This window comes from Tauraco erythrolophus, chromosome 4 (assembly GCF_009769465.1).
Source record: "Tauraco erythrolophus isolate bTauEry1 chromosome 4, bTauEry1.pri, whole genome shotgun sequence".
Lineage (NCBI taxonomy): Eukaryota > Metazoa > Chordata > Aves > Musophagiformes > Musophagidae > Tauraco > Tauraco erythrolophus.
The window spans coordinates 82,439,070-82,464,691 of NC_141468.1; the positions used below are offsets into that span (position 1 = coordinate 82,439,070).

The 25,622-nt window shown below is 38.9% G+C and overlaps 1 protein-coding gene across 1 annotated transcript in view; it reads right to left on the bottom strand.

Annotated features, from left to right (window-relative positions):
• PLEKHA5 (pleckstrin homology domain containing A5) overlaps positions 1-25,622 on the bottom strand; it is a 183,152-nt gene that overhangs the window by 37,950 nt on the left and 119,580 nt on the right. The window contains exons 7-12 of the mRNA XM_086610591.1: positions 24,009-24,081; positions 20,167-20,267; positions 19,134-19,249; positions 9,411-9,878; positions 3,940-4,408; positions 2,317-2,400 (exon numbers count right to left, since the gene is read on the bottom strand). Of these exons, the coding sequence (XP_086466717.1) occupies positions 2,317-2,400; positions 3,940-4,408; positions 9,411-9,878; positions 19,134-19,249; positions 20,167-20,267; positions 24,009-24,081 (1,311 nt within the window). The remainder of the gene's footprint in view (positions 1-2,316; positions 2,401-3,939; positions 4,409-9,410; positions 9,879-19,133; positions 19,250-20,166; positions 20,268-24,008; positions 24,082-25,622) is intronic.

Consider the following 25,622-nt stretch of genomic DNA (forward strand, 5'->3'; position numbering starts at 1 on the left):
AAATTCCGTTTCTAAAATAATTCTTCAAATGCATGTGTCAAAATTCAGAGCAAATAAAAAACTCAAAGCAAATACATAACCAAACTACATCAGAAACAATCCTCTTTTACAAAATTAAACTGCACAAGCATGGCAAAAATAATTTTGTGTCCCACCTTCCACAGGTCTGAGGCTACCAGTTAATTTATTGCTTTGCTTTTATGACTAAGATATGCAATACAACCTTAGGAAGGGAGGAAGAAGAGTATTTAAAACCCAAGATCATATATATAATGGAAATACAGTCACACTCAAATGGGTATTTGTCAGGTAATTCCACACAGATCAGTTTAGCTCAGTTTGGGAAACTCTACCTGAACCATTCCTGGGAACCACTTCTACTAGCAATACTTTAAAGAAAACAAAACACTTCAGGTCACAAGTGTTTTTGTTATGTTTGCTTCTGTTTCTTACACTTCTCCAGAAGTCAATCTTATAAGATTAAATAAATATTAATCCAGCATTTAGGTTTTCTCACAAGTTCTGAGAGTTAAAAAACCCAAACAAATCCAAACAAAAAAATAACCCCTAAAGCCCCGCTTGCTCTCTCCCACAGTCACAGAATTTCCCCAAAGCAAAGAAGTAAAGAAAAAAGCTCCAGAGAACCAAGTATTAATCACTGAAAAACGAATACCAGTTTCTTAGAATAAAGAAGAAAAATCTCTGAGAACAAGCGTGGCCCTGGCACGGTTCTGAGCTCGTACAAAAGCAGCCCACATGAGGGAGCAAGGGATTTCCACCCAGCTTCACCTGCCAAAACCATTTGCTTTGAGGGAGAAGCAACACCAAAGCCAAATTGTCTAATGGCCAATCTTTCTCTTACAGTACTCTCAATACCTGGATTTGAAATACTTGATTTCGGAAAGTAAGTGTAAGAATCTGGACTGCTATACGAGACACTTTCAAGTTCTCTCCAAAAACCAGTGACAGTGCTTTAAGTCTGAAAATTAACATCATTGCAAACTACAAAAAAACTTATTTTTAAAAATAAGAGAATTGAAAGTAGCATCTTCAAACAAAAGGAACAGCAAACCACTTTTTCGAGATCAAACTGTATATTCTGCAAAAGCCTCATTTTAGTGCATTAGAAGTAAACTATTTAATGGCACTTAAATCCAACATCTGCAAGCACACTTTTTTCCATAGAAGAGCTCATCGAACAGTAATTCCTACTCCTCTCTGAACATCCATCATGTTGCAAACGTTTTTGACGTTGCTGTAAGTGTCGTGCTTCTGGTAGAGCTCTAGGGACTCTGGCAAAAACCACAACACAGAATTTTGTTTGAAGAGCTACTTCGGGTGTCCTCCTCTGGCCCCTGCCACGCTTGTGCGGTGGGCAGGACTTCTGGTTTCTACAGGCAGAAGCTGGGACCTCCTTGCCCCCTACCCCATTCATTGTCCCAGCTCCAGCAACAGAGCCCAGAAGGGCTGACGGGGCCACGATCCCAAAGAAACGTCTGCAGAAGACGAGGTGCAGAGATAACGCGCCAGCTGCCAAAGGCCAACCCACAAGTTGCTGAAGGTGCCAGGGATTCGGGCCGGGAAGTGCAAGAAACAGGGGTGGAGGCAGTGGAAGGACTGACTGGGGAGCCGTTGCCCATGGCATGATTCAAAATCTGTATCCTCAATTCACAACTGTCTCAAACAGTAATTTCAGATGGACACAGAAAGATGACGGAAAGGAGACAAAACCAGGTAAATAAATGTAGTAGATTTAGAACAATTTCTTAGCTTGTGGCTAAGTTTCAATTAGGAAGGTGGACAAGGTTTCAATTAGGAAGGTTTCAATTAGGAAGGTGGACATTATTCACCAATATCACTTTGATGAAATACCTTCAATGAGAGTTTCAATCACAGAAAAATGGGAGATGTTAGAAAGGACATCATTTTACCAAATGCAGTTTTAGTATCATTAAGATTTCCAAAAAAGGTAAACTTTATTTCTAGGATTCTCAAAATACTTAATGGAGAAATAAGTGTTCTGTGATGTCTTCTATCCTCTCCCAGGAATTTCTGTAATGTATCAAAGATGATTAAAAAAAAAAAATATATCTGTATTTCTCAAAGAAAATCTGGAGTCAGTGACTACACAATATTCTCAGAATTCAATATAACTATAAAGTAGTACTTTATTTGCTTTACACATCCCTGAAAGTTAAAATAAAGGCTACATTTAATGCAAACTTTGAATAGAATAAGACTTCAGTGTTGCCTCTTTATACTTAAAGAATTATTCTTCAGAAAAAAACTCATGTACCAAATAAAAATCCAACTCACTGTTTTGCCTTGGAGGCTCTGAGGAGTAACAGGCTGCAAACTCAGACCTGCTGGCATTGACCTTCTGTCAGGTACAAAGACATGCTGTACAAAAACAAAATAGCACAATATGATCCACAGTTATCTAAAGACTCAACAACTATTAAATGCTAAAAAAAAAGTCAACTTCACGCTCACGACAAATTTGCTATGATTTGTGCCAGCTTTGGCCAGTCATGCTCCCTGCTGATCTACCATCTAGGACGCTCAAGTAGGCTACCTCTGCCTCCCAGAAATAACCCAGCTTTCCTTGTTCATTTAAATAACAGTCCTCCCTTGCAGCTGTTGCCCTAATCATAGCCCATTTTAGTTTTTCACCCATCACTGAAAGCTGTTTAAACACCTGAGACCTCTATATAGACGGAGTTTAAATCTGAGATTTACCCTACTGACTTCAAACAGTCTTCTAATTATCCACCTCTTGGAAACAGGTTTGTGTTTCTGAGTTAACGGAAAAAGCTAGTTGTGTAACTAAAACCACAAACTAAATAGCATGAAAAACCCAAGGTAAATACGAATCTTGTATAAAAGATGCTAAATATGAAATGAAACGCTAGCATAAAGTGTTCCACAAGGAAAAAAAATGTGAGAAAGCAAAACATGGCTGAAAGGACAAGTAATCACAGGCTCTGCAGCACTGACCCTAGTGGTATTTCTCAGATTCGTGAAAAGCACTGGTTACTAAATTGTCAGTAAAGTTGAAACAAAGGGTGCCAAAACAAAATGACTCCTTTGTTGGTAAGGATCTAAGAACTTTCCAAAAAGAAGACTTAGTAAACAACTGTCAGATGTTTAAACTGCTTTAATATGCAGTTAAATATTTTTTCCTGCATCAAGAGACATTAAGACACCTGAGATAAAGATTTAGCAAAAAGGTTGAGGAGCATTTTATAAAAACTCTAGTTTTACGTTCAGCTTAAAGAATGATTGTTATGTAATGTCCAATTTATTAAAAAATATGCAAAACACAAGCGTGATGGATATACCAGAGCCACATATGGCACCCAGGTTTACAGTTCTTCATCTCTTTCATGGATGAAGATTAGCCAACTTGTGGTGGTCAGGTGCTAAGGTTGCGTGCAAATAGACTCTGATATTTTTAGTGATCTCCCCAGGCATCGGAAGAAACGACTACACTCAGCTTTCTGCTGGAACCCAAGGCAGCCAAACTTGTCGATGAAGAATAGAAAACAGCATGTGGAAAGAAATCTGGGATTTTCAGTCCTCTTAAGATTCCAACTAAAAAAGCTAGAAGGGAGAAAGATGTCTGTACATACCGAAAACTATTCTGAATAGATTTGCCCATTGACTCCTTTTTTTTTCATTTAGAGAAACCTGGCATCATGGACAGCAATACCAGGACAAGAAGTTTTCACACAGTGTCCCAGAAAAATCTCTTTTTACAGCCTTTAGATTATTAAATACTTTTTAAAATCAAACCTTTCTCCATGGAAACACTGATGCAATTTAATCTTCATTATAATAAAATATACTATACTGCAACAGGAGTTTTACATTAATGGTACACTTTCTACTATAAATCTTTGTAAGCAAGATTTTAAACTTTTGAGAGAAGTATTGTACCTTACTGTGATGCGTCCTGTGCCTGCGATCAATAGTTACATCTCCCCTTTGCACTGGCGAAGACACTTCTGATCGGTAGTTCCGCTGTGGGGAATATCCTTGGAAACCAGCGATTGATCCATGAGAAGGTGAGGTGGGAATGGAATGCATCGTCTGATCAGAAATATTAATTATAGCTTTGGGGCTACCCAGAGTACCGTGCCTAGTGAGAGTTGTTTGCTTGTTGTAGAACTGGCGCTGCTGCCATTCGTAGAGCTGCCACATCGTGTCATCGCGCATGGACCTCCGCTTCTCTTCCGCTGCTCCTGGCGCCGTGGCTCTGTCGTAAGCCGACGGCGTCACGCCGCAGAGGCTCTCCGGCCGTGCCTTGCTGTTTCTCGGCAGGGTTCTGTAGCCTTCTGGGTACCGGGGTAAAGCCTGAGGCCGATGGCTGGGCATGTTTCTCGGTAGCGTCTGATACGAGATTATGCTGAAACATAAATTTTATTTTTATTAGCGGACAGCATTAATATTAGGGCAGCACGAAGTTTTTCCATGTCGGTTATGTTTATCTGGCTAACTCTTACCATTTTTTTTTTTTTTTAAATATTACAAGTGGCATTTTAAAAATATGCAACGAAATCAAGACAATGATTAAAGAATCAACTATAGTGATTGACTGCATTGTAGCAGCCAAAACTGGATCATCTTAATGATTAACTGCTTGATTATATAATTATTACTTCATTTTTACCTGTTTAACAGTCTAACAGTGTCAAATTTTTTACCAATTCTTGTAACTTGTCTATATGCTGGATAGGGCAAAGTTTTGAAAGCTTAGAAGTTCTGTACTGTTTTCATAAGCCCATCTTAATTGTTCTCCTTTTCAAAGGTGAAAAAAATCTCCTATTGTTTCCCCTAAGAAAATCTTGAGCAATTACTAAGAACATAAAAGAACTATTAATTTTTAATGCAGACCACAGAAAAATAGCAATAATTGTCTAACAAAATTATATTTTGCAGTTGTCAATGATAAACTATTCCATATCAGCTATTCAAGTGAAACAGCAAAAATATTTCTTTGTTCAATGGTATTTTACTGCTTTTCAACCCAGATACGAATTCAAAGCCTTATTCCTTAATTTGTTGACACATTAAAATTCTGGACTGCTACAGTCATTTAGCAACTTTCAGCATTAGTCGAAACACAGAATTTTCCATACGGAGTATTGATGCATTTCGAAGTACAAAAAGCATTTTGCTTTTCCAGAGGCCAAAATCCAGGTCATGAACATTAATTCATTCAACCCTTATCTAAAATTCAGATGAGCACCTCTCAAAGCCTTCTGCTGCTGATCACATCTATGAGAGACGCCTGCTCAGAGACGACAAAATTGATCTCAAACTGGACACGATTCAGCCATCAGAGGGCAGCAGCTTCCAGCTACAGCCCAGAATAATTCAGCCAGAAGTCCCTGCCACCACCAGGCACCAGCATCTGAAGACGGTTTTGACCGACTTCAGTGCCACAAAAACGTTAGAGAAATGATGTAGGGAAAATGGCAAAGTGAACCAGCATTATGTATGTTAGATCCTTCTGAAATAAGTATCAAGGAAATTGATGATGGTAAAAACCACTTTTCACTGAAAATAGTTAAGAGGAGTATTTATGATCCCCTTTAACGTTTTGGGATGAAAACTGCTATAAAGAGCTTTACATATAAAATCTGTTGCAGTTTCTGAAGCTTTCCAAGAATTAATGAAGTATTATCCCTACTTTTTAGATTGGATAGCTTTTCATTCTCACAAAAAAAATATTTACAAAAAAGGGAAATGGATTCTAAATCCTATTCTGTTGCCATGAAATCTGCTTAAATACCTCTAAATTTCTTCATATAACAAATCATTAATGATAAGGGCTTCTCTCCATCACCATATTTAAAAAAAACCCAAACAACCAAGACACTTCTGGCTTCAGTTTCTAACTTTCAAAATATTATTTTAGTTATTCACAAATAAGTATGGCAAAGCCTGATATTTTAATGAAGACATCCAGCAGCTAGATACAGCTCTCTCACTGAAGCTCCTCTCTCATTTTATTAATTAAAAGGGCACTGTAATCCTGTTGGCTTCTTTAAATATCCCTGAAAACTTGAAGAAAAGCTGTCTGAAGTTCTTAATATGTAAAGATAGCAACTGAAAGTCTGCATGCAATTACTTATGCTCTAGAACATTTAGGAAGGTAACACAACCATCTTCCACTGGTCAACACGAAAACTGTAAAAAGCTCAACCACCTCAATATTAAGCCTTGCTTTACATCATTTCATAAAATCAGAACAGATTCACCAATGTCCTGTTGGTACCTGCAAAAATGTCATTCTAAAGACATGGAGCAAAAGTCAGTTTCCCCAACACAAGAAGGACATGGAGCTGCTGGAGCGAGTCCAGAGGAGGACCATGAAGATGATCATGAAGAGGGCTGGAGCACCTCTCCTCTGAACACAGGCTGAGAGAGTTGGGGCTGTTCAGCCTGGAGAAGAGAAGGCTCCAGGGTGATCTTATTGCAGCTTTCCAGTACTCAAAGGGGGCCTACAGGAAAGCTGGAGAGGGACTTTTTAGAAGGGCGTGTAGTGATAGGACAAGGAGCAATGGCTTTAAACTGAAAGAAGGGAGATTTAGATTGGATATAAGGAAGAAATTTTTCACTCAGAGGGTGTTGAGGCAGTGGAACAGGTTGCCTAGAGAAGTTATGGATGCCCCATCCCTGGAAGTGTTCAAGGCCAGGTTGGATGAGGCTTTGGGCAACCTGGTGTAGTGGAGGGTGTCCCTGCCCATGGTAGGGGGGTTGGAACTAGATGATCTTTGAGGTCTCTTCCAACCCAAACCATTCTATGATTCTAAGCAAATCCAAAAAACAACTTCAGACAGTATTGCAGCTTACAGTATTCCCGTGCACAAGGGGACACTGCTGCAGCCAGTCGAGCACTCACGCACGCTGCGAGGCTGCAAAATACTGCTGCAACCATCATCATAAACAGCTCCCTACAAATGGTCCTGTAGGAAAAAAAAGGCTTCCACGTGAGTTTATAGACTCCTTATAGACACCTTTAGAGGTTCTCTCTAGGATTACTGCTGGATAGCAATAGTGGTTCTGGTGTCCGAGTTGGACCGTTTGGGAAAGTGACTTTGCTGCTAAACCTTTCGTGGCACAGCTCCACAATGTTACCAACACCCTCGGATGGAAACCTCAAAATAGTCCTTCAATCCTGCCAGCTGGCCCAGAATACAGCACTTCCATGTGTGAACCAAGCCAAGGGTGGCAGAGCAAAGGCAGAAACCTGCTGCTGTACAGGAGGTGTTTATTATTTAGGATGAGGCTTATGTGGGCACGGTGTGGAGACGGAGGCTCACGCTCTGCGTTAGCAGCAAAAAAAAAAACCCTTCCTAAGTACCATGCAACCCTTCTGTATTTTCTCATGTTTGAGAAAGACCACTCAAGTGGTGAAAATGTTTACTTGCAACTGACTTTTGCAAAATTATTTCAATAAAATGATACTGAAGTAGAAAGCTTTTATTTTTTAAATAAAAAACATTTATTTTTGATTTAAAAAAAAGGTTTTCTTCCTCAAGACATCAGTGTCTATTCATGTGGCTCTTACAAAACTAGATGTCTAGATCCATGAAAACGACAGATAACAGCTTCAAGAATTACGAACTGCATTGCCATCATTCTCATTAATTTCTCAGGCAATCAAACTACTAAGGGGTCAGTGTGCTCCTCTAAAAAATTAGCAGTTTTACAGTGAATCCTTTTCATTCCATACTGAGAACAGCTAACAGCTCCTATCTTACATATATTTATTTAATTGAACCTGTTCATTAACATTTCATATTTCTTAATTTTTTTTTTTCCAGTCTGACACACCAGAGATACTCAGTTTGGTCCTCCATGACTGATTTCTCTAACACATCAGAGAGACAGGTGCAATGGAAAGCATCTTTGTTCAAAGTCAGCAACTTTTCTGCAGTAAGTGAAGAGAACTTTTCTCAACAATTCAAGTTAGGAGTTGAACAGGTCTTGCAAACAGCCTGACTAGCCCCTCACCTCAACCTTAAGCTTTAACATAAACTGCAGCTTCTTTCTATTCTCATTTCACCAATTTGAATTCTACTTAAATTCTGTCTCCTGCCAGAACCTGGCAATCTTAACAAAAATAAAATTATAAATTTAAATGAAACCACATTCTAAAGACATCACTATACATTAGAAATTTGGATCATTATTCAAGGCCACTTCCACACAAAGCAAAAAGATAGCTCAAGGCCAATTCTTTTTCAGTTTGCTACTTTTATGTAGAACAAGCATGTATAATAAAATAAATGGCAGAGTGTGCAATTCACTCTCTGTACTGCAAGTTCAAACTTGATCAAACTACTTATGTTGAGTAGCTCAAGAAATAACATATTCAAAATTCCTAATTATATTTAATGAAAGACTAAAGGCAATGAGGAAATGTTCAACCAATTTTGGCATGTGTAAGTGTAATGTAAATTTTTCAAGTTTTTGCAAGAACTGAAAAGCCCCCAACCCCTATATTTTGAAATTTGCAGAAATCACATTTTCTGAATTTGGTTCTATCTTAAGCTCTGCTCTGCCATCCATCTATCTGCAAACTCCCTAATTTGCAGCTCTTCAAAATATCTCTTGCGATAGCATCTCCATTACGTCCTATTGACTGTAATATTAAAAACATTTGTATTTTACTGCTAGAGCTGCTTTTCTGTAAGCCAGCCTGGAAGCAACGTCCCTATGCTTCTGTCAGACAGAAAAATTGCTATTGGCATAAGATTCAATGTTGTCAATCTTTCACACTTAATCTTTCACACTTAATCTTTCACACTTAAGCTTCATGAATAAGAACTGGAACTCAATATTAGAACTGGGAGATGTTTAATTTCATGAGAAGAGAAGCTTTAAGCATCAAGTTAGTTAGATTTCTATGACTTACTCTTTAGGTAAACCCCCCCCCCCGCCTCTCTCTTCAATTAAAGCTTGTTTAAAGATTAAAAGCTCCCTGGAATATTTTTGAAGCATTTTAAATAAAATATTATTACAAGAATTCGTGAAGAAAAATGTGGAAGACAGGGCAATATCAAGAACAGATTTTAAGAGGAAAAAGAATTGTTGTGAGTGATGACACCTCCTTTCTGCTAGGATAGAGAAATTTCTAACATCCAAAAAGGGTTTCTGGCCATTTTTGACATTATTAATATAGTTTAATTTATTAATAATAAATCAGATATTAATAAAAGACAAAAGTTAATAAATTTGTTCTGAGTAGTCATCCAGGTACTTCTCACAGAGAACAATGAATTATGTATTTATGCAATGTAGACTGAAAAGTAAAGAATCTAACCAGGATACAAGTCAAAGTACTATTTACTAGAAAGCTTAAGGAAAAAAAATTAAAATTGCTACATAATACTTACCCTCTTGTTTCCTCCTCTTGTCCTTTTCCTCTTTGTATTTTAATCCACTGTTCCAGCTGCAGCATTGAATTAGTTCTCTGCATAACTCGTTCAGACTCCAGATGTGACGGAACCGCATTGTGCTGCCCTCCGTCTGCAGCGTCCGCCAGGACAACACCAATAGCTTTGTGCTCAGACCCGTTCAAATGAACTGCCCTGAAGTGTCCAGCCTGAATTGTGGTTATGGGCAAAGTCCTGTACTCGGATCCCAGAGGATTGAGCTTTACACTGTTAATTTTCGTTAATGGTTTATCTTGCCCGACTTTCTGGAATCCGTATTTTTCGGCTTCCAAAGCTTTCTTCTCCTCATTTTTGCTCACTTCTTTGTTCTTCTGGTTATTTTGTGCCTCTGGCTTAATTAGCACCCGATGGTTTGAAATATTATTTGCCTCTCGAGGTGGTGCATTTTCAGCGGTTAACTTCTCTACTCTGGAAAGGAATATATGACAAGCTATAATACCAACAAAACATTCATTAAAAAACAATAATTAAAAAAAAGTGACTATATTGGTGTTTATCAGGGTTCTTTCAGTGAATACCTGTCCAGATATTTTAAACAAATACCTTGTCTTTGAGAGAAAAATCTAGGACATATTTTCACAATAATCAAGGACAGGTTGTTTCTTTTGTTGATTTGTTTTGGGTTTCTTTGGTTGGAGAGTGTGAGTTTTTTTAAGCCAACTTCAAATTAACTCCTTAGGAAAAATACACAGAAGAGGAAATAAAGCCAGACTCTGAAAAAGTGGATGGCTGGACATTCAAACAGTAAAAATATTCAGTGGTTCTCCCAAGAGCTACAGCTTGAAGATATCAACAGCCTGAAATTCAGATGATTTTTAAAGCCATCTTTAAAAACAGTAGCAGATTACATTGCTGACCAGCTCGTGACTCACAATACTGCTGAACTTAACATATAATGACCTCCTTTAAGGAAAGCAAGCAACTTTTCATGGTCAGTGGCATCAATTAGCTTTCTCTGGTATGTTATCACTTTGGCTGGCACACATTTTGCGGAAAATAACTGTGGCTTCCCTAATTTTAAGGGGGAAAATAGCTGCTGACTTAGGGAACTATACCACAAAAACAATGATATTTTTAGAACAGTTGCTGCTTTACACACACGGACTCAATGTATGCAGTTCTACTAGGTATCTTCTTTTCAAAATTTCAAAATGTCAAGCAGTTGTATCTTTTTCTGTACTGCAACGTGAACTGAACATCCAGCTCAGATAGTGACGAGGTTTTTTTTCAGTTTACTAGAAAAAAAACCCAAACTCCTAAAATGTTTCAATCAACATTTTTTGGTACAGGAGGAAAGAAGAGGAACATATGTAATTGTTGAAGATTACATCTCTGTAAAACCAAACCAAGAATAAAACTTTAAGATGATGTCAAATTAACCTTTCACACTGTTTTGCATCTTTTTTGCAAATACATTATTCATCTTTATAACTGTGACCAGTTCAAGGGCCTAATCTGTGTGTAAAACATAAGACCATCATATACACAACTGACCAAAAGCACAAGTATGACTACTTCTCAGAAAAATGCCCTAGTCCCAAGTAGAGTAACTACATACCCGGCTGTAAGCATTTCACAGAATCACAGAATGTTAGGGATTGGAAGGGACCTCAAAGGATCATCTAGTCCAATCCCCCTGCCAGAGCAGGACCACCTAGATCAGATCACACAAGAATGCGTCCAGGCGGGTTTGGAACATCTCCAGAGAAGGAGACTCCACAACCTCTCTGGGCAGCCTGTTCCAGTGTTCTGTTACCCTTACTGGGAAGAAGTTCTTCCTCATGTTTAAGCGGAACCTCCTATGTTCCAGCTTATATCCATTTCCCCATGTCCTATCATTGGATGCTACCGAGAAGAGCCTGGCTCCATCCTCATGACAGTCACCCTTTCCATATTTATAAACATTAATGAGGTCCCCCCTCAGTCTCCTCTAATAATAATTTTTGCTTACTCCATCTTTAACATGAAGCTTAAATGTCCAACGAGTCTACACTTCCCAACAGATTATTTAAGCGATGAATTCCCAACAGGTCAACAAGAATTTGAGACAGAACCCCAGTAAATAAATAAAGGACTGAAAATGGTAAGGTCCTTGCAAAACATGACCCACTGCTAACAACACTGGGCACTTAATTTTAAATGCACCTCTCATTACTACCCTATACTCTTGCTATGAATTCTCCATGACCGCAAAAGAATCAGGAGACTCCTGCCTTGACAAGCACACCATTCCAAAGGTACCAGTCAGAAACAGCAAGACATCAATGTTCTCTGCATAGCTACAATGAAACGGTCATGCGCTTTGCATGTTAACAAGGGGTATGATTTTTTTTCCCCCGTGCCACTTCCTGACACAGTTGTGATGATCTCAGTCTCTGCTTGATACTTAATAATGTCATAAAAGTCTTCCAAAAATCACTCTATTAATATAAGTAGCTCAAAATAGTCCTTTTCTTTCAGTGATTACTCCTGAGCTATTGACGTGACAGTGTACACACATGTCAAACGTATTGCAAAAGAAAACATTTATACCAATAATCTAACATAAACACCTCTTTGGCTAAATACATCAGAATTATTTTAAACACAGTGTTTTTTTCCTTATACATCACTACTAAATGCAGAGGATAGATACATCTCATGTCTTCTGCTAGTAGAAAGGAGAAGATAATATTTCTGCCAACCATAACTTCTGGAGAAAAAACTCTTGATGCAGAAAGTTTTTATGTAGACTTTTGCGGGGGAGGACACGTGATGAAACTGCTATACCCACATCATCTTTTCTACAATTCCCAAGTATCAGCCAAGAAATGCTATGCTCATCTCCTACTGCAATTTAAAAGTGAGGTGTTTTCTTTTTATTTCCCCCCTCAAGACTTTAAACTGTTCCCAAGACCAAACATTTCTGCCTAGGTTTCTTCTTAAGGTTATGGAGAAAAATTGGGTCACCTCCTCCCTCCCACCTCAAACTGTACTACCCCGAGTTCTACCACAAACTAAAGGAATTCACCTAACAGGAAAGTGAATCAAAAACTCAATTTCCCACAATTATCAAGTCAAAAAGGGTGTTAAAATCTCAGTTTTCAGCCAGCACTCAAGAGGTTACAAATAGATATAAGGACTATGTTGCAATTAAGCCTAAACATAGGCATTAATATATGCAACATGCCTTAACAGTATCACTTACTCCCTTATATAGCTCTTGGTATCGATCTTTCTCAAGGTGCTTTACAGCAGAGAAGCAGTTGCCATTTTACAAACTGGAAATCTGTGGTGCAGAGGGAGAGTGGCATCTCTAAGGACACTCATCACACAGGTGGCAATGTCAAGACCTGGCAGTGTTTGATTCACACTATCATAGTACTTTCCCCTGTAGATGTTAATCAAAAAACAGCCACCCCAAAATCACAGAATTGTTTTTCCATGTAATCTCCATGCTGCATCCCTTGTTACTATGGTTATGCACGGCAGAGCCAGGCATTTCTATTTGACATTCTTTGCGGTGGTGTAGAGGCTCAATGACTGACATTCAAATAAACCTCCGGGCTCTCCTTTGACTCTGTGCATCACGTCAGTCAACTTGAGGTGAGCAAGAGATCTCTTCCCACAGCACAGGATCCAAATGGGAAAGAATTATCAGAAAATAATACGGAAATGCAACAAACATAAATCCATAGTTATATTTGGCTCCGTATTTATATCTGGCTCTCAAAGACATATTCAACAAGACTTGCAGGGTATTTTGAGGTCAGGAGAGGGAGAAGACAAAAGAGAATGAGCATTGAACATACGTCTTTCAGCATGTACTGAATGAAATTTATAGGTTTCTACAACAAAACAGGATTAATAAGTATGGAACAGTAGTAATACAGGAAAAGTACTGTTTTCTGCTGGTTTATGTAAGTAGATAATTCTGAAAGGGTGGTGGGGGGGTGTCATGTAATTAAGCATCAGACAGACATGAAGACTGATTTAATGAAGCCAAGCAGAGGCATTTGAAAAGAAAAAGCCGTCTTTTCCAAACACAGTGATGTCAGTAAACTCCCACTGTGGAGGTCGTTATGCTAACAAGTGCTTTTTTAGCAGCTTCGCTCATGCTGTTGAGGGAGAGTAAGTACGCTAGGGGGAAAAAATCCCACTCTTTTCTCAGTATATGCTGCATCACTCAGAAGAAACAAAGGCTCTGACACACGCAGCTGACAGTGAAAGAACAGAAAAATGATGCTCTTAAACATGGGAGAGTAGAGAAATCAGCATTTAGGGTAAAAATGATAAATCAGTACGTTGGTGGATATTATAGAATCATGTTTGGGTTGGAAGGGACCTTAAAGATTGTCTAGTTTCAACCCCCCTACCGTGGGCAGGGACACCCTCCACTACACCAGGTTGCCCAAAGCCTCATCCAACCTGGCCTTGAACACTTCCAGGGATGAGGCAGCAACAACTCCTCTGGGCAACCTGTTCCAATGCTTCATCACCCTTCATTTTAAAAAATTTCTTCCTTATATTTAATCTAAATCCACCCTCTTTCAGTTTAAAGCCATCACCCCATGTGCTATCACTACATGCCCTTGCAAAATGTCCCTCTCCAGCTTTCTTGTAGGCCCCCTTTAGGTACTGGAAGGCTGCTATAAGATCTTCTCCAGGCTGAACAACCCCAACTCTTTCAGCCTGTCTTCAAACCAGAGGTGCTGCAGTCCTCAGATCATCTTCGTGGCCTCCTCTGGACTCGTTCCAGCAGCTCCATGTCCTTCTTGTGTTAGGGGCCCCAGAGCTGAACGCTGCATTCCAGGTGGGGTCTCACGAGAGCAGAGCAGAGGGGCAGAATCACCTCCCTCGACCTGCTGGCCACGCTGCTTTGGATGTTGCCCAGGACACGGTTGGCTTTCTGGGCTGCCAGCGCACATTGCCGGCTCATGTTGAGCTTCTCATCCACCAGCACTCCCAAGTCCTTTTCCTCAGGGCTGCTCTCAATCCATTCTCTGCCCAGCCTGTACTTGTGCTTGGGATTGTCTTGATCCACGTGCAGGACCCTGCACTTGGCCTTGTTGAACTTCATGAGGTTGTCACAGGCCCACCTCTCCAGCCTGTCGAGGTCCCTTTGGATGGCATCCCTTCCCTCCTGCATGTCCACAACACCACACAACTTGGTGTCATCAGCAAACGTGCTGAGGGTGCACTCGATCCCACTGTCCATGTCTCCAACAAAGATGTTAAATAGCACTGGCCCCAGTACTGACCCCTGAGGAACACCACTCGTCACTGGCCTCCACTTGGACATTGAACCGTTCACCACAACTCTTTGAGTGTGACCATCCAGCCAATTCCTTATCCACCAAATGGTCCATCCGTCAAACCCATACTGGCTAAAGTATTTGTGTTTCATTATTTTGATAGATCTCTCAGTACATTATGAAACTTGAATTTGCTATCTAGGTGAAATTAAAACAAAAATGTTTAGAAAGGAGTAATTACAGTTAAGTCAATAGGACCAAATTATATTTGACCTTCCCTGCAGTTATACATCAGAAGGGAGGCTTTTTCTGCAGATCAGTTCTAAAAGAAACGGTTACATTTTTATTTTCTCATTTCTGCATTATGTGGCTAACTATATGTGGAAAGTAAGAATACTTTATGGATAACCAGGCAAAACCCCCACAACATAATGCTTTAAATATTCCTTTTACATTTTTCTCTCCAAGGAACTCACATTCTCAGAAAAATAATGATACAGATTGTAGCCCTGAAATTATTTAAAGCTAAAACATTCGATTTAAGAGACTGTTGGGTTTGCATTTCCAGAGTATCATAAGCAGTGAAGTACCTTGACTTCTAGATTAAAAGAACTATACTGTAAAAACTCTGACTTATCATTGGGCAATTTATATTAACAAGCACTTGAGAGTGGCTCAACATCAGCTTGGATAAATATTTAAGGAAGTCAGTTCTTAACAACTCTAGTTTTTGTATTGTTAAGTTTCTGGTCTGTTAGAAAACTGTATTCAGTACAACGTGAGAAACTCTTGAAAAACAGAATTGAGAAACAAAGGCACTGGCTGAATCCGACAGAAAGAAAATAATTTGTGCTTAGAGCTATGTGCATGCCAAACTTTAGGTTACTTAGAGATGAAGTAATACAATACTTAATACTTAACAGATTTTTATGGCAAAGAAACAGTTATTTCTTCTGGATAAGATCATATCCTGCTACATGGTTCACTTTAAGAATTGGTTTGATGGTCAAAAGATGTATTCTTTAGAAAACAGAGATCTGAAGGATTGTCTTCCTTATTATAGCCAACAGACATGAAAGTCTTTGAGACTTCACTGGTCTTGAAATATATTTTCTCTCAAATAATTATTTCAAGACTACTAACAAACTTTGCAAAGAGGTCACATCTACTTCTGTTTCATTCTAGGGTTTCTTGCCTGAATTAAAACAACAAGATGGTGTTACATCAATCACTTCTCTTGTTGCTTTTCTGAAGCTTGTTTTCGCTGTTGGTAAGCCCGCTCTGCCCGTGACATCCAGGCAGAAAACGGCTGGTTTTGCCGTTGAGTGCTGTTCCACTCGTTTAGAGTGCTACACTGATTCACCAACGAGTAAGATAAGCACCAGAAGCAGTGCAAGGCAGGTTGCAGGAGCACACACAGCTAGATTAAAACCATTAGATAAGCTCAGCTGTATTGGGAATCCCGATCATTTGCCTGTATGCTGCCACGGCAGTGGACTCGCATCCGTCTTGTTGGAGCATCCATGGCACTGTTGTCTGGGAAGGACCACGAGCCCGACAGCTGCGCTGGGTGCCAGAGCGAGCTCACGATGAGTCGTGCCAGGCTCCGAGGCAGCAAACATGACAGTACAGCTCCATGAATGAACTGCACACAGTGGATATTTAAATCAACATTTTAGATCGCTTCTTATGTTAGAAGAAATATCTCAAGGAATCACAAATCATAGAATGGTTTGGGTTGGAAGGGACCTCAAAGATCATCTAGTTCCAACCCCCCTGCCATGGGCAGGGACACCCTCCACTACACCAGGTTGCCCAAAGCCTCATCCAACCTGGCCTTGAACACTTCCAGGGATGGGACAGCCACAACTTCTCTGGGCAACCTGTTCCACTGCCTCACCACCCTCAATGTAAATAATTTCTTTCTTATATCTAACCTAAACCTGCCCTCTTTCAGTTTAAATCCATTGCCCCTTGTCCTATTACTACATGCCCTTGTAAAAAGTCCCTCTCCAGCTTTCCTGTAGGCCCCCTTTAGGTACTGGAAGGCTGCTATAAGATCACCCCGGAGCCTTCTCTTCTCCAGTCTGAACAGCCCCAACTCTCTCAGCCTGTCTTCATAGCAGAGGTGCTCCAGCTCTCTGATCATCTTCGTGGCCCTCCTCTGGACTCATTCCAGTAGCTCCATGTCCTTCTTGTGTTGGGGACTCCAGAGCTGAACACAGTATTCCAGGTGGGGTCTCACGAGAGCTGAGTAGAGGGGCAGAATCACTTCCCTTGACCTGCTGGCCATGATCCTTTTGATACATCTGATAATGTAACATCTGTCTATATATAATTAAGTTTACTAAGTATCTTCTATAAAGCATTGACTACTGCAGGAGAGACTCTGGAGATGACGTTTATTAAGGAGACTCTGTTGGAGATACACTTTTTTCAAACTTTTTTTCCTACTACTAAGTTGTCCTCTTTAAACATTCAATCTTCACAGTATTGCAAACACCAAAGGAAGGTCATTTCACTGGTTCAAAAAGATTCAGAATGACACACTTTGGTATTATTCCCCCTACGAAGTGCTTTTACAATCAATAAATGATTTATGTTTTAAGTTAAGCGGGTCTGATTTGGTTTAATCATTTCTCCATCTGTAAGTACCACAGTTATCTGCAATACACTTATAATGTGAACCAAAATTGATTTTTCAGATGAAGTTTATTATTCACTAAGCTAAACAAGATATTTTATTTTGTCAAGGTAACTTCATTCTTTTAAGTGCAATCTCTTAAAAGCTCTGAACAGAGAAAGAAAAAAGTGAAAATGCTATTAAGTGTCTACTTGCTTATGCTCAGTCTCACTCTGCTCATCCACTCCCCATGACATCTATTGTTCCCAAACATGAGGAGCATTACAGGAGACAAAGAACATAACATTTTCATATTTAATATTCAATCATACATAATCAGATCAAATTTCATTGAGGTAATTTGACCTACCATTCCTCCTTTCTATAAGCTGAAATCTTTTATTTTCAGTAATTTTGGGAAAAACACACATGACACTTCAGAGTTTGAAGCACGTGTGTTATTTTTTCAAAATACAGAGAACAACTTGGTTTTTTTCTTAAGCTATTTCACTATGCTGTGCAATGCAGAGAATGAAATACTTCATATACTATCTATATATTTTAAGTATCTTAGAGATAAAAGGTAAGAGTTCAACCTTTTATTTAAGATTAGTCACTAAAATGTTCCACAGGTACAAATTTGAAAGTGTTCTTAGTTTACTGTTTTCCTTCTGAACGTCCTGTAGATCGGTGTAAGTAAAAGTTTCATTATGTTTGACTGAGAAGCTCACAAAACATTAAGACGTGTAACAATAAAAATGTCTAATCATTCTGCATTCCATTTAATGCTTCTGTCAGCACCATACTGGAACATGGGACACAGAAATGTCAGGAACAAGTTGACAGGAACGACTTGCACTAGCAATGCAAAATTTGGAAAGATTGCCTGTATTTTGACAAGTTTAATGTTCTTACTCTTCTGCAAAAATGGTATCTTTTCCTTCTTTGGTACCTGTGTCTATGTGATTTTTTTTTACTATTTTTTTTAATCTTTAATCTTCTCAGCATTGCTGCTATTCATTTAGCTCCAGTGTAGCAGGAACTAACAGGGCACAGAACAGATCAAGTGACAGCAGCCATCAGCAATAAATTCTGTGCCATCAATAACAAGGAGTTTCAAAATTTTCAGTTGATGAGGTTTCCATTAGAGATGCCATGGAGCCGACCCAAGGGACCACATTGAGAGAGAAAACAATTCTTCCTGGATAGACAGCAGCAGACAAGATTGAGTTTCTGAGAACACAAGGCTTCCAGCAATAACTTGGTTTTCATTGTCAACAACATGGATACATAAAGGATAAGGTTCGAGATTAGGTAAGGATAAACTTCATGACACCTTAACGATGACCAAGAATGGCTCCCCACAGGTTGCCCACAGGTACAACTGTCCAATTTAGCCAGAAACGACGGTTGTGAATGAGACTTCTGACAGGTTTAAGCCAAGGACTACCACCAGCTGAGCTGCTACTGCTGTTCAGGAGGGCAGGGGAAGTCAAACATGCCCGCACAGAGTATTCATCACTGCACTTCTTGTGATATCACTGGCTACAGGAACCGGTCAGTTGTTTTTTCCTTCTAACCAACCCCTTACACTCAAAGCATCTATATTCAGAACAGAGCTCAGAATATTTTTATTGCTTCAAAATTTTATCAAACATGGTTAAATTAGTAAGGGGTCTTCAATATAAGGAGAAATTACTTCAGCCAATTTAAATTCTATTTTAAGGTACACCCTTTCATTTAAATAAATCAAACTGAATATGAGAAAGAAAAACACCGTGTCACTGTTTTGTCAATCCACACTACCTTTTCACAGGCTCTGTTTGCACAAGTGCTGCATCTGTCATAGCTTTCATCCACAACTCCATTTCCTTCCCTGTATCTGTGCAGAAATAATAGGTCCTCATGTTTGGATGAGCTGCCTGATTGGAAATGACATGGTCATTGCAATAAAAATATAAGATTCTGTAAAAGAAGAGAGGCAAATAACGTTACTGTATACTTGCTCTAATGTTTTCTATAATAACATTTCTACAAATAATACTATCAGAAAAAATATTAGAAGGAATACTGCCATGTTTCTCTATCATTGCATTCATATTATCAAAATAATTGGCTATAATTTTCAATCATAGCTGCTTCTTCATTGATACATTCAATTAAAAGCCCTTAAATTACTTCAATCGATTAAAAACTATCTTGACTATCCATTCATGTAAATTAACATAATTATTATAAATAACATTGAGGTGTAGATTTTTGCAGTCTGAATGATACAGTAAGTTTTAATTTGTACTTACCATAGTAAATAAATGATGTGTTGCTTAGGAGGCCAAAAGAAGAGCCAAAAGGAGCTCACAAAACAAGCAAACAAAAAAGTCAAGATTTAGTAGAGTGATTTATATCATGATTAAAAAGATCAGCTGTGAAACACTCCTAACGATTCATGTAATATTGTGATTAAGTGATAATAAAACCTTGTTTTTATTTATGTGTAAAGATACTTCATATCTAAATAACTATAGAACTTTCATTAGTGGGCTAAGTCTAGCTGCGGATGCAGTTTGCAGTTTTAAAACATCACACAGCATTTAAGATCCATGAACTAAATTAAAAGACTAATAATAAGTGATATTCCTCCATTTTCTTATTCTAGTAATTACATCTATATTTACACCAGGCTAAATACTTGAATCCTCCACTACTGTACTATGCGAAAATCAGTCTCAGAAGCTGTTTGTCAATCCTGTTCTGCACAACAACTCAGCAAAATGAGTTCTGACCACCAGGCTGTTGTGCTTTCAGACATAAAACTAAACTGAAAAATTAGTTCCCTTACCTTAAAGGCATATTTGCGGTTAATATGGTCCTCGGGAGAAAGCACAGATATCTGAAAACTAGGCAGAAGTATGCTACCTAGTATTCCTTCTTCTTTCTCATCTGTAATTTGATTAGAGAAATAAAGATTTTTGACACATAATTCTTGTATTCAGACCCTATAATATTGAAACTGTACTTAACACCACGGGACTGGTAACAAGAAGTTTACTTGGGAAGCAAACGCGTTAGGGAATCAGAAAGCCAGAGGGATTTGTTCCACAGGTGTCTGTACACAGCCTCAGCAGCGTGCAGCCCGCCAGCGCGATTCTGCAGCCCCTCTCTGCCGACACACACCGCGGAACGCCCATCGCACAAGGGAGCATCCCAAAAACCTGCCGGGCACTGGGAAACCTGGGCCATCCACAAACAGCCACCTGCGACTTTTTCCCAAGAGGGACCAGCACAAACAAACCCTCCTGAGAGTGCCAGCATGTGAACTACCTTATGGAATCTGCTACCTTATGGAAAACACCACCAACGGCTTCACCTAGAGGGTTTTTTGGGATCAGTGCTTAACTGCATATGACTTCAAAGCTGAAAAGCAGCTGGAAGTCAAGTCTCTAAGTCAGTGACAAGAACAATACCTGCTATCTATTGTCTGCTCAGTAAAAACTGCAAGTGCCTATGAGAGCAGAAGTATTTTAAAATACTGCTTATGATTGCTGGCCTTTGAGAAAATTTGCACATTCTTCTTCTGGTATCAGGTACATTAAGCTAGTTTTTATAATTGCCATGAAGAGTTTACACTCAATTTCATTCATGACAGGTTAGATGTAAAAATTATGCTTTCTTGGACAGTTATTTAATTGAAGAACTAAGAATATGTTTCAGATAGTTTGTAAAAACCAAACAAACTCTCCCCCAAAACAAACACCCTTTCCCCAGAACCTTGTTTCACGTAAAATTTTAGAACAACACATCGTAATAATAAATTGACATTTTAATTGGAAGCCACCATCAGCTTTTAAATCCAATTATACTTTAATGAAGGAATAATTGTATGCAATTCACAAAGTCAATCTTAATTGTATTTCAGATACAGAACTTCTGTTTACAACCAGTATCTTAGGAGACTGTCCCCCGTAACACTTGTTGGAGTTGAAGATACTGTCCACGACAAAGGACTATGAAATTAAGATGAAAACATACATATTCCAAAGTTTCAAGCATGGAAAATTAATACTGCTACAACTAAAATACACGTAAACAGCACAGAAGGACCACCTCTTACACGGAGATTTAAGAATGTTTTTCAGTTCTTGTTTACTCATCAAATTCTGGAAGAGCCACAACTTTCCTGCAAGTTATTCATATGGGAAAAGCTCTGTCCAGTCATTTTAGCACTACAGGACATGTTAGACACAAAAATTACGTTTCTTGGATAGTTATTTAATTGAGGAACTGAGCACAGAATCATTCTGATTAAAAGGCAGAAAAGAAATGGAGTGGATTTACTCCTAGGTACTCAACTGTACTCACAAGTATGCCTGCAGTCATCCCACCTTCCCCTCTCAAATATTTACTCCTTGCCAGCCACACACACACACAAAAATTTGCGTTCTTCTCTCTGTCCCAGAATGCATGGCAAATGTTGAGGCTTACTTTATTTCGACTGCTGTTTTGGGGAAAAATTCCATTCTTCTAGATTGTACTTCAACTTGCTTCTGAGTAAATCACACCCACTAGTGCCACATAAAAGCATTAAGCATTCTTGTTCCACTGAACAGCTGCGCGTCTGGAGGACTTCGGTCTTTGTTGAAGACATACTGCTACATTCCATTTCCAGATTTTAACAGACTAGCTTTTATCTATACATTACACTGCCCCATACCCATCCTTTTCTTGTATGCTGTGTATGAATAATACAAGAGAAAAAAAGTAGATCTTCTGTCCAGCTCTAAGATCTTTTATTTGTTGCAACAATAACCTTACAAAATCAAAGCAAGCAGTCTTTTATCCCTCTGTGAACGGAAAAAGAGTATTCTCTAAGCTCTGACAAAATACAATGAAATATTTTTTCTTTTCATCTATAAATTAGATTTAAGCTGCTAATATTGTAACATGATTGTAAAAGTTGAGTAAGATTTACTAGCAAAACTAAAAAACAAAACCAAAAAATCCCCAACCACCACAATCATCCAACCAGAAACACTGTTTGTGATCTGGGAGTAAATGCCTGGCTCCCCCCTTTCTATTTTTTCAATATCTGAGACAGAATTAGCAAAACCATCAAAGCACAGGGTTTAGAGTGCAAGTATTTTATATTTTAGCAGCCATTTCTAACATCTTTAAGACTCTCACTGTACATGTTTAATTACAGTTTATCAGCTTTAGCTGCTTTCTACCAGGTGAGCGATAGGTAAAAGCGAAGTTCATCATGCAAACAGTTTAGGCTCTTCTGATGCTGTTTCAGCTTATTTGGCACACTGACATGTAGAAGTGACAAAGTAAGATCATAGACCTGTTTAGATTTATTTTATTTGCTGTTGGTTTTGCTTATTGCTTTTTTGTTATATTTTGAGTTACTTCATGCGTGTGCTTTAAGTCAATTTAATCTGTTCTTAAGGCAGCTACAAAGCAGCACTTTCTTTAGATCCTTTGGAAGAGAGAGCCTGAAGACTTGTTTAAAATAAGAAAACCCTGTAAGGAAGCACAGAGTATATAACGATCACTTAACTAAACGCAGTGTAATTGTACCACAACCGATGCTCCATGACTGAAACTATACCCTAATTTTGACTCAGCAGTGGTTTACCCAACTATGAACACTTCTTAGGGTAAAGAAACAAAGCCTAATGATTATATTTCAATAATTCACAGTTTGTTAGCTAAAACAGTTACAAAGACAGAACTTCCGTTTCCTGACCTGATTTGTCTTGCCTAGATGAGAATCACACTGTGCGTTAACAAAACAGCATTTTGAATTCATCGGTCACTGCTTTCACCAGCATCAACACCACTTCTACCAATTCTAAAGTCTCATCCTAAACTGAAACCCTTTCTTACCCTGCAGATGGCCTTAACTGTTTATTTTCCTCTATTTTGCCATGCTTTACAGTCTTCTTTGCTCTCAGCTTTCTTTAAACTACTACAGTTGTACACCTTATTTCAGGATCGAATACGCTTCCATATGCACAAATCCCATTTGTTTAACCTCTCAGGAGCACTACAGTTAATAATGTGTAATGGTGAAGGTATCAGTTTTCTAACTGACTAGAATTATAAGCAGCTAATTTTTCCCATGTAAAATAAGTCTGATGTAGCTACATAAGGGCACTAACAGATTTCTTTGTTCCAAATACAGCAGAGACTTCTACTCACATGGAACTGGACAACATTTCACTTTATAAGTATTCATGAACACTGATTAGATTCCCAAAAGGCATATATATCCTCTTTATCATTCCAACGGCAGAGTTTCAGCCCCCCTGTAGTATCCCTTTCCTATCCTCATTTCAGTTACTTCAGTTGCATGAAAAATCAGATTTAACCTGGCATATTTAGTTCCTAGCAACAGAAGCAGTGAGAACACTACAATCCAGCATTTAATAGCAGAGATGGCTGTGAATGGGTTTGCCCTTTGAGCATACCTGACAGGCAGCAAGCAATTACGTGAAATGGGTAATTCAGAAATAATAAAAAAAGAGATACAAGTAGCAGGCCTGGATATTGACAGCTATACAACTATTTTAACCCATTAAGTTAAGTAGCAGCTTCTTACTTCTTACATTTCAGTGATGTGTCAAAATTTATCTGCTTCCAGTAAAACTGGCAAACGAAGCTCTCCTGAGTAGAACTTACCTCTGTAATAGAAGAGACACAGATCTGAGAGCACAAACCACCGTTTCTTCCACAACTTCATTCCAGTACTATCCTGTATTAATCAAAGTGATCAAGTAAGAACTTTCAGACTGTTAATAGTAATAGTTCATAATGTAAACCAAGCACTATATAACTGTGGTGGTGTGCTAGTAGTTAATTTTCTTGGCTGAGATATTTTCTTTGACTTCTCATCACAGACTTGACATGGCCAACAAAGACCATAACCAAGGAAGCCTAAAGTTAACAAGATTCAAGAATAAATAAGAGTCCATTATTTTAGCATGCTAGAGACTACAATCTACAGTTAAACAAAAAAAAATGCATACTTTTTCTTCAAAGAAAAAGAGCAAGGTAATACTGGGGGTACATCCTCCTTTGTTTTCTGAAGAAACTCTCTGCTGAACTTCATCTTCTACTACCACTCATATATCTAGAACAAATTTCTTTCCCAAATGAAGTTCATTCCTAAAGCAATTTAATTTTCTTTTATGCTTATAACCAATTTACACTGCATAACTGAGAATGAAAGACTGCCACCACTACTGCAGTGTAAATAAGCCAGAGCGCTGCAGCACCCACATCGTAGCAGAAGCAGATTTAATAAGTATGTTAGAACCATCATAGAATGGTTTGGGTTGGAAGGGACCTCAAAGATCATCTAGTTCCAATCCCCCTGCCATGGGCAGGGACACCCTCCACTACACCAGGTTGCCCAAAGCCTCATCCAACCTGGCCCTGAACACTTCCAGGGATGGGGCATCTACAACTTCTCTGGGCAACCTGTTCCACTGCCTCACCACCCTCTGAGGGAAGAATTTCTTCCTTAGATCTAATCTAAATCTGCCCTCCTTCAGTTTAAAGCCATTGCCCCTTGTCCTATCACTACACGCACTTGTAAAAAGTCCCTCTCCAGCTTTCCTGTAGGCCCCCTTTAGGTATTGGAAAGCTGCTATAAGATCACCCCGGAGCCTTCTGTTCTCCAGGCTGAACAGCCCCAACTCTCTCAGCCTGTCTCCATAGCAGAGGTGCTCCAGCCCTCTGATCATCTTCGTGGCCCTCCTCTGGACTCGTTCCAGTAGCTCCATGTCCTTCTTGTGTTGGGGACTCCAGAGCTTAATTTTGTTTGAATGAAATGAATGCTGTAGTCTAAAATCTGGCAAACTAAGTTACCTAAAATGGCTGATAATTTTTAATTTTTTAATCTGAAAAACTTTCTTTAATTGCCTCACCAAAAGCATACCCTGCAAATATTCACAGGCTCCAAAATCTAAAAGAGGCAAAGTCCCAGACTTTGGGGAATTAAGATGATTAATTCATCCCAGAATTAAGATGAATGGAAGAGACCATAATGTGCTTAAACTCACTTTTCTCATCCTCCCAGTTTTAAACTGCGAACAGATTAGGAAAGCTTTTTGTGGTCTCCAACTTTTAGCACCTTCTGTTAAGCTCTCGATGGAGCTCCTGATTTGCCTTTAGCAGCACCACTTCTCTCGTGTTGAGGCTTACAAAGGAATGCTCAGAAGGCAATCCTCAAGGATTCGACACTCTGTCCTAGCTGGAAAGGCCATTTTTTGCCTATTGGTTCTCTCATAA